General features: G+C 36.7%; 1 protein-coding gene across 3 annotated transcripts in view; it reads left to right on the forward strand.

Moving 5' to 3' along the window:
• The window catches only part of TULP3 (TUB like protein 3), a 64870-nt gene that overhangs the window by 35141 nt on the left and 9787 nt on the right, over window positions 1-19942 (forward strand). For 2 of the 3 annotated variants that reach the window (XM_016130123.2, XM_016130125.2), the window contains exons 2-4: window positions 7528-7579; window positions 14981-15140; window positions 15843-16019. In XM_016130123.2, coding sequence (XP_015985609.2) covers window positions 7528-7579; window positions 14981-15140; window positions 15843-16019 — 389 coding nt within the window. Of the gene's footprint in view, window positions 1-3953; window positions 4100-7527; window positions 7580-14980; window positions 15141-15842; window positions 16020-19942 lie in introns of all 3 variants that reach the window. The other variant, XM_036237850.1, reaches the window with a different exon arrangement.

Consider the following 19942-nt stretch of genomic DNA (forward strand, 5'->3'; position numbering starts at 1 on the left):
CAATTGGAAATGAAGAAGTAAAACTCTCATTATTTGCTAATGACATGATACTATATATAGAGAACCCTAAAGATTCCACCAAAAAACTGTTAGAACACTGATCAATGAATTCAGTAAAGGAACAGGTTACAAAATAAATATTCAGAAGTCAGTGGCATTTTCATACACCAATGATGAACTTTTGTAAAGAGAAATTAAGAAAACAATCTCATTTATAATTGCATTGAAAATTATAAAATACCTGGAAATTAAAAGAGGCAAAAGACTTGTTCTCAGAAAATTGAAGTCATTGAAAAAAGAAATTGAAGAAGATACTCATAAATGGAAGCATATACCTTGCTTATGGATAAGAAGAATCAACATCATTAAAATGGCCATACTACCCAAAGCATTCTACAGATTCAGTGCAATCCCTATCAAAATACCGATGGCATTTTTCAGTGGGCTAGAATAAATAAATAAAAGACCCCAAATAGTCATGGCAATCTTGAGAAAGTTGGAGGTATTACACTACCTGATGTCAAACTATACTACAAGCCTACAGTAATCAAAACAGCATGGTACTAGTATAAAAACAGATACATTGATCAATGGAACAGAATAGAGAGCCCAGAAATAAATCCATGCCTATATGCTCACTTAATAAATAACAAAGAACGTAAGAATATACAATGGGGTAAAGACAGTCTCTTCAATAAATGGTGTTGGGAAAATTGGACAGATACATGCAAAGAAAGAAAGAAAAATGACTACCTTCTTACACTGTATACAAGAATAGACTCAAAATGGATTAAAGACTTAAATGTAAGACCTGAAACCACAAAACATAGGCAGTAAACTCTCTAATATTACTAACAGTAATTTCTTTTCGAATATATCTCCCCAGGCAAGGGAAACAAAAGGAAAAATAAACAAATGGGACTGTATCGAACTAAAAAGCTTGTGTGTAGCAAAGGAAGCCATCAACAAAACAAAAAGACAATTGACTGGGAGAAGATATTTGGTAATGATGTATCTGATAAGAAATTAATATCCAACACATATAAAGAACTCATATACTCAACAACAAAAACAATCCAATTGAAAAATGTGCAGAACACCTAAATAGGTACTTCTCCAAAGAGGAAATACACAGTAGACATCAAAAGATGTCCAAGGTCACTAATCATCAGAGAAACGCAAATTAAAACCACAGTGAGATATCACCTCACACCTGTCAGAATGGGTATCAATAAATCAAAAAATAACAAGTGTTGGTGAGGATGTAGAGAGAAGGGAACCCTCATACATTGTTGGTGAGATAGCAAATTGGTACAACTGGTATGGAAAACAATCTGGAGGTTTCTCAAAAAAATTAACAATATATATATCTTTTGACCCAGCAATTGCACTTCTGGGTATTTATCCAAAGAAAACCAAAACAACAATTCGTGAAGATCTATGCACTGCAGTATTGATGACAGCACAATTTACAATCGCCAAGATATGGAAGCAACCTAAATGGTCATCAACAGATGATTGGATCAAGAAGTTAAGGTTCACATATACAATGGAATATTACACAGCCATTAAAAAATGAAATCTTACCATTTGCAACGACATGGATGGACCTAGAGGTTATTATGCTGAGTGAAATAAGTCAGAGAAAGGTAAATACCATATGATTTCACCTATATGTGGAATCTAAAGAAAAAAAGAACAAACTAATCAAAAACAGACTCACAAATATAGAGGACAATTTGGTGATAGACAGGGGTTTTGGGGGACTTGGAGAATGGGGTGAAGGGTTAAAGAAGTACATATTAGTAGTTGATAGATGGTCACGGGGTTGGAGCATGGCATAGGGAATGCAGTTAGCATTAATATATTGGCTAGGTGGAAAACCAGAGAGAAGGAGCGATTAGGGGGATTATTTTATAAACTGTATAAATGTCTAACCAATGTACTGTATACTTGAAACTAATTTTAAAAATACAAAAATATTGATAGAAATACATGGAAGAATGTTTGCTGCAATGTTAGCAGTGATCATCTCAAGATGGCATGATTATGAAAAGACCATTTCTTTTTCTTTAGACGTTTTTATAGAATTTATGAAGTGTGTATGTATTGTTTTTATAATCAACAAAGAAAAACATTAGAAGGAAAAAATAATAATCCATACAAAAAAGATTTGGCACCAGCAGTCTTCTTGTAACATACTGTTTTTAAAATCCTTTTAATTAAAGAAATAATATGCATATAAATAAAAAATGTGTACAAGTTTTTCCGTAGGTATGCGCTTTCATTTCTCTTATATATATCCCTAAGAGTGGAATTTCTGGGTCATATAGTAACTTTACGTTTAATCATTTGAAGAACTGCTAGGCTGTTTTCCAAAGTATTTGTACCATTTTACGTTCCCACCGGCCATTATATGAAGATTCTGATATCTCTATATCCTTACCAACACTTGTTATTTTCTTTTTTATTATAACCATCCTTTTGGGTCTTGAGTGCTATCCCATTGTGGTTTTGATTTGCATTTTTGTGATGACTAATAATTTTGAGAATCTTCTCATGGCTTATTGGCCATTTGTATATCTACTTTGGAGAAATGTCTATTCATATTCTTTGCCCATGTTTATCTTTCAGTTATTGATTTAAAGAGTTCTTTGTATATTCTGAATACCAAAATAATCAGTCATATGATTTGCAAATATTTTTTCTTATTCTGTGGGTTGTCTTTCAACTTCATCAATGTCCTTTGATGACAAAAGTTTTTAATTTCGATGAAGTCCATTTCATCTATCTTTATTGCTCAAGCTTTTGGTGTCATATCTAAGAGTCGACTTCCAAATCCAATGTTGTGAAGATTTACATTTTCTCCTAAGAGTTTTATAGTTTTAGCTCTTACAGTTAGGTCTTTGAAACATTTTGAATTAATTTTTACATATAATGCCAGAGAGAGGTCCAACTTTATTCTTTACATGTAGATATCTAGTTATTTAGTATCACTTGTTGAAGAGACTATTGTTTCATTGAATGATCTTGGTCCCCTTGTCGAAAATTGGCCATAGATGTACGAGTCTGCTGTGACTTTTGAGATGATCATTTCCTTTCTCTTCAGTATCACTTTGTCCTCTACGTATATTCTATAAGCAATCTAATCTGGTTTATGCTTTTGAACTCCATATAAAAGGAAACTTAAAATGTATTATTTTGTGTGTTGCCATTTTGTTTTACATTACATTTACAGTTAATTTATGGATTTGGGCTAAGGTAAAATTCATTTTCATTGTATGACTATACCAGATTATATTATCTATTTTACTCTTATCAGATATTTGCATTGTTTTCAATTCATCAATTCGTCTTGTGATTCTTAAAAATGTGCATACAGGAGTGGATGAGTAGGGGCAACCTTTTAGCCAATGTCTGTTAGATGAATGAGTGAATAATAGTACAGGGGGATTAGGAAATATTTTTGGCGCCCATAAAAGAGATGGCTATGTATGGCACATTTTCAGAAAATTATGTGCATTCCTCAGTGGTAAAGCCTGTAGGTATCTTCAGTTTAGACTTTGGCTGGGCAGTAACTGGAGAGCAAGTTCAAGAGAATGGTGTCCTGTGGGCATTATCATCTGCCACACTTGAGTAATAGATCTGTGTTTCTCCAATATGTACGTTTAGGGTTTTCCCTGTCTGTATCAAGCAAATAGGAAATGTTTCATGAGAAATATGGGAGGAAAAATAGTACTTCCATTTCTTTTACTCTGCAGGAATTCTTTCTGTTTCGTTTTTGTTTTTGTTTTTCATAGTAACCCTTTAATTTAGACCATAGCTCTGTACAGAAATAAAATGATTTTTATTAGATTAACAATTTAAATACTTGATAGAACATTCTTTTTCATTTTTTTATAGCTCATCTTTGGAATTGATATTCAGTTCTTGCTTTCCTTTCCTTGATCCAGGATTGTAGTACTTCACTGGCTTATATACACTCGTGCAAGAAAGACAGTTAACACATTTCTGTTACAAGCATAATAATGAGCCCCAGTGGTAGTTGCTTCCCCAACACTTCAGGCATCATCTGAACGTGGATTGTTGCTAAATGCAGGTAAGGATTAAACCTCGCCTTCATCCCTTCTTTGGTTCCTACTCCTGACTTCCTAGGTCCTAAGCAATTTCCAAGATTTCTCTCTTGCAGCGAAGTCTTGTATGTTAATTAACTGTATATTACCTTTCTACTTTGTTATCTCATAGACATCTCCTGCTCAGTTCTCCAGCTCAGTGTTTTGTTTAAGCTGACTTCACCATTTTTCCCTCTACACATTATGCTAAATGAAATCAGTCAGTCAGAGAAAGACAAATATGTGTCCCACTTCCTGAAAGTTTGTGTTATGCTACTTTGCTTTAGCAAAAAATCCTACATTAGTACCTGTTTTTGCTAACTGAAAGAAATCCAAAGAAGATTTTCGTGTTTACAAAGGCAAAAAAGAAAAAAACAGCATTCAGAATTTGTTTTGCAGCCATTATAGAGGCGGCACACACCCCAAACAGTGAGAGGGCACTGCCAGGCTCCTTCCCTGGGCACTATACTCAGCATCCAGCTCCATAGCCTTGAACAGTGTCTATTTATTTCGTGCATCTGTTTGTGCAGTCTGTCATAAGGTATCAGAAAAGCCTAAGGGTGCATAGTGTACAACTAAATGTAATTATGCATATTTGGTATGATTTAATAAAGTCTTTTTTAGGTCTGAGAATTCTCAAAATGTTTTCCATATAAATGAATGGTAATTGCTTCTTTGCTTTATGCCTTTCAGCTTTCAAAAGGTTTTATAGTAATGCTCTTCTTTCAGAAAGCAGAGGAAACCTGTATTTAGGATTTCACTTACATGTGGAATCTAAAAAAACAAAACAAAACAAAACAAAAAACCCAAGCTCACAGATACAGAGAACAGATTGGTAGTTGCCAGAGGGTGGGGGGTAGGTGAAATGGGTGAAGGGGGTCAAAAGGTACAAACTCCTGATTATAAAATAAATAAGTCATGGGATGTAATGTACAGTTTGGTGACTATAGTTATAATACTGTATGGCATGTTTGAAACTTGCTATCACATTAAATCTTGAAAGTTCTCATCAGAAGAAAAAAATGTGTAACTAAATGGTGATGGATGTTAACTAGACTTACTGTGGTAATCATTTCATCGTGTGTACAGATATAGAATCATATTGTACACCTACAAATAATATAAGGTGGTATGTCAATTATATCATATTTAAAAAAATTTTTTTAAAAGGAATTCGGTTTCGTGTTGGTTTACTAACCAGGCTTGGTTAGGTTTGCTGTAGGTTTGCTATTCAACAACTTAATTTGAAATGAAGGAAAGAGACTATTAAAGGAAAAAGTGCACATTTAGTAAGATCATATTCTAGTGTAGGCTAGAAATTCTAGTTCAGATTTAATGTAAGTATATAAAATACCTATTATTTCTGTCGTTATAATTTAACGCTAGAGCTCAGAGAAAGTGTTGCTTTTGATGTATAGAAGGTATCTAAATGTTACAATTAGGTAGCATCTTTTTAGTGCCTCTTTGTTCAGGTTAAATGCTTTGATTATACTTTGTTTATTTAAATTGTTAGTTCAGCTTGCCCAGGCTTGATGAAAGGAATTAAGGGGTGTCAAGACAGGGCATTGAAAACACACCTGGTTTCTTCATGATTAGAGGCCTTAAGAGAAATGTTTGAGGACTTTAGTCATGATTTTAATGTCAGAATTTAATGTTACTGAGGTTTTAGCATTTGAGGGAGAAGGGAGAATAGGATAATTTTTGTCTTAGTAGTTTTATGTAAATCTTTACAAGATTTATACTAATATCTATGGAATACAAAGGATATCGTAGCACTGTATTCATAAAGCTAAAATTTTAAAGTATGTGAAAGAGGATTGACAACATTAAAGAAAACAGGAACGCATCCAGGAGAAATGTAGGCCACGAAGTTGAGGTTAGAATTACATCTGATGTTTTTATTTGTTTCTTTGTCTTTTGAGCAGAGAAAAAGGAGATGATTTATTTCGAATACCCAGTGTTTGTTTTTTTTTTTAACATAAAGGATATAAGGGAATTAATAGACGAGTTTGTCAGAGAACCAGAGTGCACCTCCACATTATGTGTTTATAAAGGATTATGAAATCTACTTACAGGTTAATAGGCAGAAAGATTCTTGGAGATAGTATGTAAATTCCAAGGTGCCATGCATTATTATAATGCATAAAACTTGCTAAAATGTAGGAATGTAGTGGTAAACCATTAAACAATGGATAGATTTTGTGTATTTAGCCCAAATGTAGGAAAAGCCATGCTTCCCCCTTTGAAGCCATGGAATTTGTCTTTTTAAATAGAACCTTCTTTTCATAGCTTTTTTTTTTTCTGATAGTAAGCTCCCAGTAAAAATTTATAATACAAGTAATTGAGAACCATCCTGCCTTATTTCATACTTTACTCTTTCCAAGAATGCTGAGTCATAAATTAAAATCTTCAATTAGGAAATTGTCAAGAATAGAAAAGGCTTCAGAGAGTTCAAAAAAGGTTCAAAAGGGTCGGTTCGTCATTTTGATTCCATTTTTGTCATTGTAGTCTTCCATCAAGAAAATCTGTCAGGGGGTTGGGGGAGAGCGAAGTGGGTAAAGGGGATCAAATATATGGTAGCTGAAGGAAACTGACTCTGGGTGGTGATCACACGGTGGAATGTATTGATGTCAAATTATAATGTACACCTGAAAGTCGTATAGTTGTATTAACCCATGTTACCCCAATAAGCTTTAAAAAATTAGAAATAAAAAAAAAAAAGAAAAGAAAATCTGTCTCCTAATTGTATTAGGTCTTGTCTGTGTGCTTCCATACTTATAGTGTTCTTTGATGACTGGCATGTTAAACTTGAAAAATAAACCTGGATCTTAAGGAAATCAGTGGGATATAGTAAGATGCTATATGCAGTCTAATTCTCCTTTTCTTAGAACTAGTTCCAAAAAAAGTGAAAAGTAAAATATATTTGGTTTTAGATTCTGGAAAGAAACCAGGCTTAAGAGTCTGTTTCTGCTGTTCATCCGTGTGTGTGTGTGTGTGTGTGTGTGTGTGTGTGTGTGAGAGAGAGACTCTCCTAGTCTCTTTAAAGTGTGAAAAATAACAATACCAGAGTCATAGCATTGTTTAACTAAAACAATGTGTATAAAACACTTAATAGTGTGTCCGGAATATAATAAAAAAAAAATTCCTACATGCACGGAGTTTTGTGTTACACATCTTTTTTTTTAATCCTTTGAGTATTTCAGTCTCCTCGGGTCCACTGTGGAACAAGGGTGGCATTAAGGGTGGCAAGTGCTCCTGCAGTCAGTGTGGGCAGCATAGAAACTGATGCTTTCCCTGGGCAGAATTAATTGGTTCCAAATAGCCCAAAGGAGTAGATAAAGGAAAAAAAAGATGAAATTGACATGGCTTTAAAAGGATCTTCTCTTGATACGCTTCTCATTTCTTTTTCAAACAGTGCCTTTGAAGATGAGACCATGAAGCTTCGACAGCTGAAACTAGATAATCAGGTGAGCAGAGTCTCTTCTTTTGAAGTATAAGTGAAGCACTGAACTGACCACGATGCCAGTGGTGTTGACTCTGAAGTCTTGGCAGGGTCACGGAAAGACTGGAAAGGAAAAGGCTCTGATGTTACTCACTAACAGTGTCTGGAGTTAGTATTTGCTGAACCAAGGCCCTGGGCTGTGGCAAAACCAGAGTGCTTTGAGGAGATCAATAAAACTGGCCTTGGATTTATAATCACTGAAAATTCCTTGGCACCTTTCAAAAGAATTATAAGAATGTTAACATTGTAATTCTATGTAGTTATTTGGTCCTACTGCCTTAAATACCTCTCTACACTGTAATTTCATTTAATGACAAGATTTTTTTCTTATCCTAATGTGCTGCTCTGAACATGCTGCTGTGCTGTTCAGAAACGTCCGTTGCCTACAGTAATTTCCTTCACAGCACTGGTCCTAGTTTTAGCTACGCATTAACTTTTTCTTTTTGCAATGATTTGATTATATCTGTTCTCTCCACTAGACTAAGTTCCATAAGAATATGAAGCAAGTCTGTTTATTATGACTATTATATCAGAAGTTCCTGGCATAAGGCTGGGCACATAATAATCCTTCATTCAATATTTTAGCGAAAGAAGCAATAAATGAACAGAGTTTTGTATTGTCACATGCTATGATCATCCCTATTAGTCAGCTTAAAACCTATACCCAACAGAGCAGTTTGCTTTTTCATGTGAGTGTTTTCTAATTCAGGAAATTTTATAGCTCTTGTCTACCTATGTAGGACCTTTAACCCCCAAAGTGTCTACACTCCAGAGGTGACAAAAAAAAAAAAGTCTCTAAAGTTTTGTGTTGATTCTTTATCTTGCCGTTGGAATTAATAATGGGACTTATGGCGTAATAACTTAAAGATAGACTCATTAAAAACTAGTAAAGAGGTCTGGGCAGACCGGGAGAGGTGCAGAGCAGGGCGAGGCAGAGGTGGGGCTGGAACACCGCGCCCATCCCTGGAACCGCATTGGCACTTGGCACTCGAATGTGGCCTTCCCCGCGGGGCACTTTCCAAGCCCTTTGTGGCGATGGAGCCACCATGGAGACTGTCATCATGTTCTACTGCCCCTCGGACCACCAGAGGGTGGGGTGTGGCGCCCAGTGGTCCTCAGGGATCCCGTGTGCAAGCCCATGCCACCACAGATCTTAAGCTTCAAGGCTGCAGTGATCGCCTACCTCGTCCGCTGCGCCAGTGTCCTGCTTGCCAGGGCCTTTCTCACCTGCAGCCTCATGCGGTGAATGGAGAAGAGTGAGCCCCTGTGCACAGACAGGGCGGCTAAGCTATGGCTCCAGCTGCATGGCTCGGCCTAAGGGCCTGAAGGACAACAGCAGCACCACAGCAAGCCCAGAGCTGTGCCACCCTGCCCATCCGGTCATGCAGCAACCACAGCTTCACCGCCTCTCACAAGGACACCACGGGGCCGGCCAGTGTGGACAAGGACCCTGAGTCTCGGCGCTCTGAGGTCTTCCCACGCCTGGTAACAGTACAAACAGCAGACCTTGCCTGCAGCTGGCTGTGGGAGTGCCTGCTCACCCTATCCTCCACACCAGGAGGGCCAGGCCTGCCCCATGAGCTGGTCATCTGCATCTCCGAGTGTGTCCAGCTCCAGTCTGATCAGTGAAATCCACCCCCAGGCTTAGAGAGACTTCAGTGCGTGCCCAACACTGGGAGCCCCAGCTGGGGCGACGTGTCTCCCAGGGAGCATTGCTGTAGCAGTTTTTATGGCTTGAAATCACTGCTATAAGATGAAGTATACCAGCTACAGCCTCCCTCCAACCAGCTTCCTTTAAAGAGACTGGGGGACATTTTAAGCAAATACAGTTTTTCAGGGCAGAGTAGGAAAACTGCAACAAACTTCCCAGCAGTTACTGATGGCTGACTCTGCACCTTCCTCCCGGGGCGTGCTCTCTCTAAGTGGAGACCCAGGTAGGGGTATGCATCCATCACATCTGTGAGGGGCGTGAAATAAACAATTCTAATACTGAAGAAAGTAAATAAAAGGAGGAAAGAAACTAATTTTCCCGGGATCATGGGGAAAATTCTGATTTTATATATATATATATTCCCCCCACAAAGATCAAAATAATTATAATGAGCCTTTATTTTCTACATTCTATTGCATAGCAAACTGTATTTAGTGAAAAATAACCACAAAGCTTAGATCTTTGTTTAATTTATTTTTATAAGGCTAAATAGTATATTTCTTGTGAACATTAAATGAAATCCATGGTCATCTATCTACCAAGTAAGGATATAAGACATGTTTTGAATTTTGTGTAGTTTCTGAATTTTGTATATTGATATATTTTCTGAATTAAAAAAAATTGCCCAAATATTTTGTAAATTTTATTCTTTTCAGTGAGAGTACTACATGTGGTATATATGTGGTATAAATGTTGGGATTTCGTAAGCCCTTTTATAGCACATTTATTTTTAAAATTGTTTTTAATGGTTATAAAAGCATATTGTAAGAATTCAAATAATGCAAAAAGAGATATCTGATGAAAAATCTGCTCCCCACCTTACTTAGCTCAGTTCTTTACCAGAGAATGTCACTGACTTCTAATGTGTCCTTCCAGAGATAGCCAATGAAGATAAAGACATATAATTTTACTGGATTTTTTTTATTAAAAAAAATCTTTTTGGACCAGATGTGTAAATTCGAGTGTTAAATTGTGTATGAGAACACTTAGAGCCCTGTAATGCTACCATGTAGATGAGAAGGGGGGTCAGGGGATTTTCACAAATGCAAGCTGAACATTCAGATGGCCTGTAACAATGTATCAGGTAGTTAGTAAAACTGGGCTGGAAATCGGAAGACTTTGGTTCCAGTGCTTCCAACTCTGCCTATAATTAGCTGTGTAATTTTAGGTAAGATCCATAAACTTGATGGGCCCCATTTCTTTTATCTCTAAAGTGAGGTCAGATTGGATAAAATAATAGAATGTTAGGAAGGATCTTAGAACATGAAAGTTAGAGCTGATGGAGGTATACTGAGGAAAGCTAGGTTGCTTTTCAGTCTGGGCAGTATCTCGGTGGGAGGCTCATAGTCCAGGCCATGCTAACCTACCTGGAGGAATACAGTGCACTCCCATCAGTGACAATGGCTTACTCTGGTAGAGATGGTCAGGCAGGGATTTTGAACAACTTTATTGGGATGTAATTCACATACTATAAATACATACCCAGTTAAAGATGAAAAGGTTTATCCATGTTTTAGCCTATATTAGTACTTCATTCCTTTTTATTGTTGAATAACATTCAATTTTGTGCATATACCACTTTTTATTTACCCACTCATCTGTTGGTAGACATTTGGGTTTTTCCACTTTTTGACTATTATAAATATTGCCACTCTGAACATCTGTTTACTAGTTTTTGTGTAGAGTTGTTTTGATTTCTCTCGGATAATATATTTAATTATAGGTATACCAAGGTATACCTAATATATCTTGGGTAATAGGAATGGAATTGCTGAGTCATATGGTTAACTCCATGTTTAACATTTTAAGTAACTGCCAGACTGTTTTCCAAAGTCACTGAACCATTTACATTCCCATCAGCAGTGTATGAGCCTTCCTGTTTCTCCACATCCTAGCCAATACTTATTGCCCGTCTTTAATTATAGTCATTTTAGTGGGCATGAAGTGAACTTATTATAGTCTTGATTTGCATTTCCTTAACGACTGATGATGTCGAGCATTTTTTAAGTATTTAGTGGCCAATTTGTATGTCCTATGGAGAAATGCCCATCTAGATCCTTTACCCATTTTTTAAAATTGGGTTATTGCCTTTTTGTTGTTGAGTTATAAGAGTTCTTTATATAGTCTAGACCCAAGTTCCTTATCAGAAATATTATTTGTAAATATTTTCTCCAGATTTTATGGTTTGTCTTTTTACTTCTTGATGGTGTCATTTTCAACACAAAAGTTTTAGTTTATCTAATTTTTTTCTGTTGTGATTTGCACTTTTTGGTGTCATATCTAGGAAACCATTGCCTGTCTACCCAAGGTTGCAAAGACTTGCTACTATGTTTTTTTTTTCTAAGAGTTTTACACTTTCTTTGATCTACCTTGAATTAATTGTTATATGTGGTATGAGATGGGGGTCCAGCTTTATTCTTTTGCATGTGGATATCCAGTTAGCCCACTACCTTTTATTGAAGAGCTATTCTTTCCCATGGAGTATATTTTGCTTTCATTTTTAATAATTTCACTAGGACGTTCATATTTTCAGGGTATGTGGACACCTTAGCTGGCTACAGAATATAAAGATTTTCAGACTCTTCCAGTGATGCTGCTCAGACATGGATGCACCTTTGGTAGAGAACATTTATGCCATCTTGTGGACTATGATTAAAGTGCAACATAGTCCCTTTAGGTCAGGTTGCCCATCTATTTATACATGTACCTTTCTAAGAGAGGTAGTTATCAGTGCGTTGAATTGGAATTTTAATAAGTCTGATATAAAGCTTTTAGTTTTATTTTACTATGATCTCACTTTATGTGCCAGGGAGGTTAGTTATTTTTTAGCCAAACTGATCTCGGCAACCATTCTGACCTTGTTGGTTGTACCTTGTGGTCAGCTGGTCTATTCCAAGAGTTTCATAATGTAACCAGCCCATCATCTCGAGGGAGACCTTGGAATATTGAGAATCAGTGAAGTTAAGTTATCATTAATTTGAGGCTTGCCTGAGTTTTATTATTATTATTATTTTTGGATTAAGCCCTTTGATAGAAATTACATTCTCTCCCCTTTTAACCTCCTTTGTTTTCTCATTTACTTTGGCATCACCATTCAGTATTTTGCCCTCAGGGAATGATAGTAAGGCATACACCACCAGATTCTGGAGAAGATGGTTTCTTTTTCAATTTCCAAGGTAATTGGGAAATTTAAAGGTTTAGTTTACGTGACATTTAAAGTACTGAAAGCAACATATCTTACTTGAACAGAAGGCATTGAACAGTCATCTTTGGTTCTCTTCCTGACTTCTCCAGCCTCCCTCTAAGTTTGTAAGGAGTTCTTTGTTTATGCAGCCTCTTTTAAAGCACTCTTAGCTTTTTAGGAAAGGTGGAACATAAATGAAATATGCTTTGACATTGTTACGTTGAAACTCAATTAGTACCTCTCCTCCCCCATCCAAACTATGTGAGGGTGATAAAAATGCTAAATCAGGTGACAGCTTCCACCAAATGGCAGTTTCCCCATGCATAATGTTGACCTTAAAGAAATAGCCAGATATTTCTCCAGCAAAATGGGTTTACTCAGGAACAAAGAATTGCAGTTCAGGTCATTCAGTCTAATGGCAAACCTCGTTTTTTGAACTTGGGAGGGACTGTTGTAAAGGAAGAGTCTATTGGAAAACACTGAAATTTCAAAGTCAAGTGACTTTTCTTTGGCTGAGTTATGGCAGTCTCCCATTGGCTGAGCTGTTCCTGGGCAAGGAGGAATCTTCTTTTTCCTGCTGAGTTGGTACAGTAGTATCCTTACCTGTCAGAGGTGCAAGATGTGTCTCTTCTTCTTGGGGTCAGCAGTGTGTTGAGTGGCCATGGAGAAACCTTAACGTAGTTTCTTGTGCTCAAAGAGAGTAAGCTCTCCCAGTAAATAGAATATTCTTGTCTGGCAGATTCAACAGTTCTCTTTCTTGGACAGGTTGGATAAACCCCGTCAAATTCTAGCTCTTGGTTCCCCTTTTCTAGACCACAGGCAGAACACTCCTTTTCTGCACAACATTTTTTCTTTACATATGTTAATAAAGTAGACTAGCTGTAGTTTGTGTTTTTGTTTCAGCGATTGTTTCACAGTAATGAGAGTATATGAAACTAAATAGTTGTGGCCACATGGATAAGATGTGGCAGTGTATCGTGTCTTTATACTTCATATTTACCATCTCTTCGTGCAAGTTACTTCTTATCCATTATAGCAGACCTCTTATTTGCTAGTAAGCTCTGAGGGGAGAACTTCATTATAGTCTCCTTTGTATTTAGTGGTCCTGGTATACTAAGGTCCAACTATTCATATTCATGAATATCAAAAGAATCTCAAAAACCCCAATTATTCCTTCCCAACTTGCTCTAAGTTCTCAATTCATTTTTGACAGTATGTCCATTTTTGGCACATTATCTTAGTTCCCCATTCTTTTTCCTTATACAATAAATCCTCACTTAATGTTGATAGGTTCTATGGTTTTAAGCAAAACATAGTATAATGAGACCAGTTTTACCATAGGCTAATCGATATAAACAAGAGCAAAGTTCCTACGCCTCCCATCAATATTATAACAAAATGACATTGTTCAAGGACCTGCTGTAAGCAAAGATGAATGAAAAAGAACAGTTGTTTCTTCTGTGGCTTCTGAATCTATCTGCATGCTTTCATCAGCCCAGTTAAGCACAAGTACACTGTCGATAGTATTGCCTCTTAGAGTACCTTCTTGTTAGTGGCACTTTTTAAAAGTCATATTAATGAAAAAAAGTAGTTAGCCTTTTGCCCAAAACACAATAAAGTAGGTTTTAATATCTTTGCTTTTAAATCATAACTTAATTTTTTAGGTGGGGACTTGGTACTTTCCAATTCTGAGATATCCCAGATCCACAATAATTTATTATAAGCTCTTATTTGCCAAAGCTTAAAAATAGTACATGTGCTAGTACCTTCCTTTCTGTCTTGTTAGATTTTTTCTCATAGTTTCTCATGCTTTTTTTCTGACTTTTCTTGCTACCATATCACCTTGCTTTTAGTCGTAGAATTGATTGCATTCTATTTGGAATGTTCCAGTTGCTATTTTTTTTCCCCTTTTTACCTTGGTCTTAATTTGTTTGATTTATGAATATGTAAAAATGATCAAGAAAGGAAAAGTAATTGCTCTTGCTAATTAAAACATGAAAATAATTGAGGTTAACAGGATAAGTTATTATTTTCTTTCAATTACAAAAATAAGAAAAATTTAGAAAAGTAAAAAAAGGAAAATAATTGCCTATATTCTACCACCCAAAGAATATGTTTCCTTTTGTTCCCTTATCTTTTTTCCTATGCATATGTGTTTTTATAGTTTAAACTTGTGATTGTGCATTGACAATAATATGATAATTACTATGCATATTTTAAATAGATTGGATCATGGTCTCAGCTTGGCTAGGAATGCATTTGTATCATTTAAAATATATACTTATAGGTGTTCAATAAAGGTTAAGTGAAATGAATGAATCCTTGTCCCTCTTTGTGCCATAATTTTCTTCTTGCTCAAATGGGAAAATTAATTTACAAGAGGTTTAGTGAGGATCAGTGAAACACTGTAACTGTTTGAAGTAGCTAGGTCTTGTCATAATTCTGGCTATACTATCACAATATTTTCCCAGAGAGCACTGCTGGAGAAGAAGCAGAGAAAAAAGCGCCTCGAGCCCCTCATGGTACAGCCAAATCCAGAAGCCAGGCTCCGTCGGTCAAAGCCAAGAGGTAGTGAGGAGCAGACTCCTTTGGTGGAACCTCATACCCCTAACAACAATGTCGTCCTGCATGGTGTGTATTTAGGCAGCATCTCTTACTGCTGGGGTACAGTTTTTACAAAACTAGGAGAAGGCAGGAGGATTCATAGATGGACCAATGAAACGATATTAGCATCATTACTAGGGTACCTTCATAAATTTTTATAATCAATTCTGGGTCTTTAAGTTGAATAGAAGCAATGGTATGATCAGTAGAGGATACTTTAAAGTTTATGTCCATTTTAGAAATGTTATTTTAGATGCCAAATGAATAGCCTATTTGAGAAACTTACATCCTTGATTGTTAGAGTTAACTTTGAAGTCAGGAGTAGGTAGAGAGTATCTGTTCTTGTAGTAGATGAGGACCCAAAGGATCATCTGAGATGATGAGAGGAAGAAGGAATAGTAGTATCAAGAGCCTCTAAGTCAACTTGCCCCCTGAACTATTATTACCTTGGACAGGATTTGAACTTTGGAGGACCTACTTTGTTTTCATAGTTTCATTCTTAAGTTTCTAAAGACAACATCAAGTACACTTTCTTTTAATAAGAGTCAGAACATGTTACTGAAATGAGCACCAGTCCTGGATTACTCTGTTAATGAATGTCTTCATGGTTGTTAAGGAAGGACAAGTGAAATGGTTTGGTGGTTCTTAATTCTGATCACATATACCAAACCTTTGCAGCTAAATAGTGGATTACACTTTCTTTTCTTTTCCTTTTCTTTTGGCCTCCAGGCATTGATGGTCCAGCTGCCTTCCTGAAACCAGATACTCAAGATTCAGATCCCAAACTTCATGTTCTCTCAGTTGGCTCTTCTGCTACAGAAGAGGATCCTGAAGGGAGTGTTGATGGGGAATGCACTTTGGATGCGGCTCCCAAGCCAGATCTTCAGGAGATTCTCCAGAAACACGGTGAGGGTTGGTCATGGTTTTGAAGCAATTAATCATCTTAGTCATTTATGATTTTTTCCTTTACTTTCTTTCATTGTTGGCTGACAATCTAGATGACTCACAGTTGCTTGTCATGTGGCTTAGGGCTTTACAGAGGTGACAGTATTAGGCATCTTTGACATCTGAGAATTGGTCATGGTCAACAATGGTAATATTTATCATCTTGCCTGAGAAAAATAAGATAATCAAATCAAATGTAAAATAGCACTAGCTACTAGATATACAACTCTTTTTGTTTTGTTTTTAGTTCCTATCCTTTTCCTTTGACAAGGTTGCTACTCAACACCCCTATTCAGCCTCCATTTCACAGATTATATTGATCTAGTGATAAGGGGAATGATGACTAGCTAGCTTAATGGAAACACAAATTGGATCAAAATATACTTACGTTAATACTTTTTCCACTAGAGCCTGCTTTCTGCCAGTTGGAATTACCATTTCCATAAATATTACCATATATATCAGAGGTTCCCGTTAGCCGTTTTTCCTTCTTAGAATAATTATAGGTGAAGGAATTAAGTGTTCCCTTTTCAGATGAGAAGACTGAAGCCCAATAATAAATAAATATTTTTTGGGCGCCTACTTTCTAATAGGCATTGCTAGGTCCTGGGCTGTATGAATCAGAAGATTGTACCACAAAATGACAGAATAGATGTACATTCAAACAAATTAATATATTCATTCATTTAGAAACTATGTATTGAGTATATACTGTATGTCAGGCATTGTTCTAGGCACTTAGGATACCATATAGTAAACAAGGTCCCTGCTCTTGTGGAGCATTTTTCTGTTTGAGGCTTCACATCCTTAATTGCCAAGAGAGCATGGAGAGAGGGGTGCCTAACCCAGAGCTGAAGGTTTGAAAAGCTTTCCAGAGAAAGTGATGTCTAAGCCAGAGTCCGATGCAGGAAGAGGAGCTGGTCAGTTCAGAATGGCTAGCGCGGAGGGGATGATGTGATGAGGCTTGGAAGGGGAATGTAGAGAGTTGAGCCTCGAGAGGGAAGTGGGCTCTGATCACATAGGACATTAGAGGCCATGTTGGGAATTCGGACTTTATCTGAAGAGTAATGGGAACTGATAAGGGATTTTAAGCTGAGAAATGATATCATCAGATTTGGGCTGCACCATAAGGAATGAATTGGAGGTGGGGCAAGTCTGGAAGCAGGAAAACAAATTAGGATGTGGTTTGGCTGATGGCTTGTCCTAGAGTTCTAATATGGTGTATGCAAGAGTAAAAAACAGAAATACAATTACACTGAGAGGGCAATGAAAAGGGACAAGAAAGGCGTCAAAAGGAGGTGGTGATTAAGCCGAGCCTCGAGGAATGCATGTCCTGCGCACTGGTGTCTCCTGTGGAAGCAACTCGGGACTGACATGTATCAGGCATTTGTCTGTCAGGCATTTGGCATACATTATTTCAATTAATTTAATATTTATAACAATACTTTGAGGGGGTTATACATATTCGTTTTTTCCATTTTACATATAAGAAAATTAGTTCTCAGAGGTTAGGTAAATTGCCCTAGATCACACTGCTAGTTAGTTGGCAGACTTGGGCAGAAGAAATGACATGTGCAAAGGCATCAGCTATAAAAAACATGGCATGTTTGTGCAAACAGGGACAGATGACTAGAATGCGGGACGTGGCAAAGGCAGTGTAGTGAAGTGGATTAGAGCATAGCTCTGGAGCCAGTTGGCTTGGTTTCGAATCTCAGCTCTGCCACATCTGGCTGGTGCCACATCTGGCTGGTGCCACATCTGGCTGGGAAAGGGGGAAAACGCCGTAACTTTTCTGCATCAGTTTCCCTGTCAGTAATAAGAATAGGATCCTAGTAATTGCCTATTACTTTACTACCACTGTTATTACAACAAAAGAAAGAGTAAAGTGAACTTTCAGTATAACTGAAAGCTGACTTACCCTCAGTCGTCTAGCTGAACAATAGCAGACCTAGATTTTCTGATTCTTAGTCTAGTTCTTTATTCCTCACTGTAAATACCACGGTGTCCCCGTTTACCCTGCCCTACTAAGTGACTGCCGTGTTCTTTCTCAGAATTAGCCTTTCAGTGCCAGATACATTAATGTCTTCCATGTCTCAAACAGGTTGCATCGTGACCACAAAACTCATTAAGTGCTCTCTTGATTAAGATTTAAGAAGTGTCAGTTTGGCAGGTTATGTCCCTTCAGTGGGTCTAGTTTTCACATTTGGGAGAAATCTTTGATCTCCATTGTAAGACATATACTCACATAAACTGAGTTCTTGGTATAAAAGTGGCATTTGAAAACTTAGTATTAAGTGAAAGGATCCATATGACAGTGGGATCCCAATAATAGTATGCCTTTTTGCTACCAAAACAGTTAATATTTTAGAAAACAAAAGAGAAAATATCCTTTACAAACCAAAGAATTTTTTTATAATAGCTTTATTGAGATTAATTCCTGTACCATACAATTCACCCATTTTAAATGAACAGTTCAGTGGTGTGTAGTATGTTTGCAAGGTTTGCAACCATCATCACAATCAATTCTAGAACATTTTCATGACCCCCAAAAGAAACCTCATACCTATTCGTGATCACTTCCCATTTCTTCCACCGCCACCCCTCCTGTTCCTGATATTTCACGTAAATAGAACCATACACTATGTGTCCCATCGTGACTGGCTTCTTTCACTTAGCATAATGTTTTCAGGGTTCATCCATGTTGTAACTTGTATCAGTACTCATTCCTTTTATTGTTGAATAGCGCTACATTGTATGGATATACCATATTTTATCTCTTCATCAGCTGATAAACATTTGTGTTGTTTTAACTTCTGGCTACTATGAGTAATGTTGCTGTGAACATTCATGTATAAGTTATTGTGTGGAAATATGTTTTCACTTAGACCTTCTGATTGGCCTCGGTCTTGTCCTTGGGTGTCCTTGAGAAAAGCTAACACCAATTTATTTGTTAACTGTAAAAACACATCACAGTTTTCCCTCCTCTGAGATGGTGAATGTGGGCAGGAAATGGTTTGGAGAAAAAAGACCACTGCTTGTTGTTGAGTCTACTTATAAATTTATGATTTGGGCACTGTTTCAACTATTATATGAGGGATAACGTCACCCTATAGACTAAGGAAAAATGGGAATTGAGTTTCTGTCTTAGCTCTACCTCTTTCTCTTGGGTTCTTGGATTTTCTCTGAGCCTCCTACTCTGACATGTAAGTGTTAAGTCCCATACTTTTTTTTATAACACATATCACACTTTATTTTATGTCTCTGTTTCTCTCCAGACATGTTCCGTAAGCAAATAAGAAACAAAACAAAAAATAAGACTACCAATATCTCAAACTCATATAAATATGATGATAAAATGAAAAAATCATTTTTAATCAAATAGTTTTTAATTTTCTGTAAGAGGTGCTTCATAAATCTAAGGTAGTAGTATTTTAGACATTCCCAACTTGAATTAGACTCGAAATACACAAAATGCAGTTCTGTGGCATTAAGTACATTCACATTATGCAGTTATCACCACTACTCATCTTCAGAACTTTTTCATCGTCCCAAAACAAAAATCTATACCCATAAACAATAAATCCCCATTCTCCTCCTTAGCCCCTGGTAATCACCGTTCTACTTTCTGTCTCTATGAACTCGACTATTCTAGGTACCTCATGTAAGTGCAATCATACAGTATTTGCCCTTTTGAGTCTGGCTTGTTTTACTTAGCATGATGTCTTCACTATTCATCCATGTTGTGGCCTGTGCCAGAATTTGATTCCTTTTCAAAGCTGAATAATATTCCATGTATGTATACACCACGATTTATTTATTCATCAGGTGATGGATATTTGGGTTGTTTCCACCTTTCGAATATTGTGAATAATGCTGCTATGGAC

This window comes from Rousettus aegyptiacus, unplaced genomic scaffold (genome assembly GCF_014176215.1).
Source record: "Rousettus aegyptiacus isolate mRouAeg1 unplaced genomic scaffold, mRouAeg1.p scaffold_m13_p_2, whole genome shotgun sequence".
In the NCBI taxonomy this organism is placed as follows: Eukaryota; Metazoa; Chordata; class Mammalia; order Chiroptera; family Pteropodidae; genus Rousettus; species Rousettus aegyptiacus.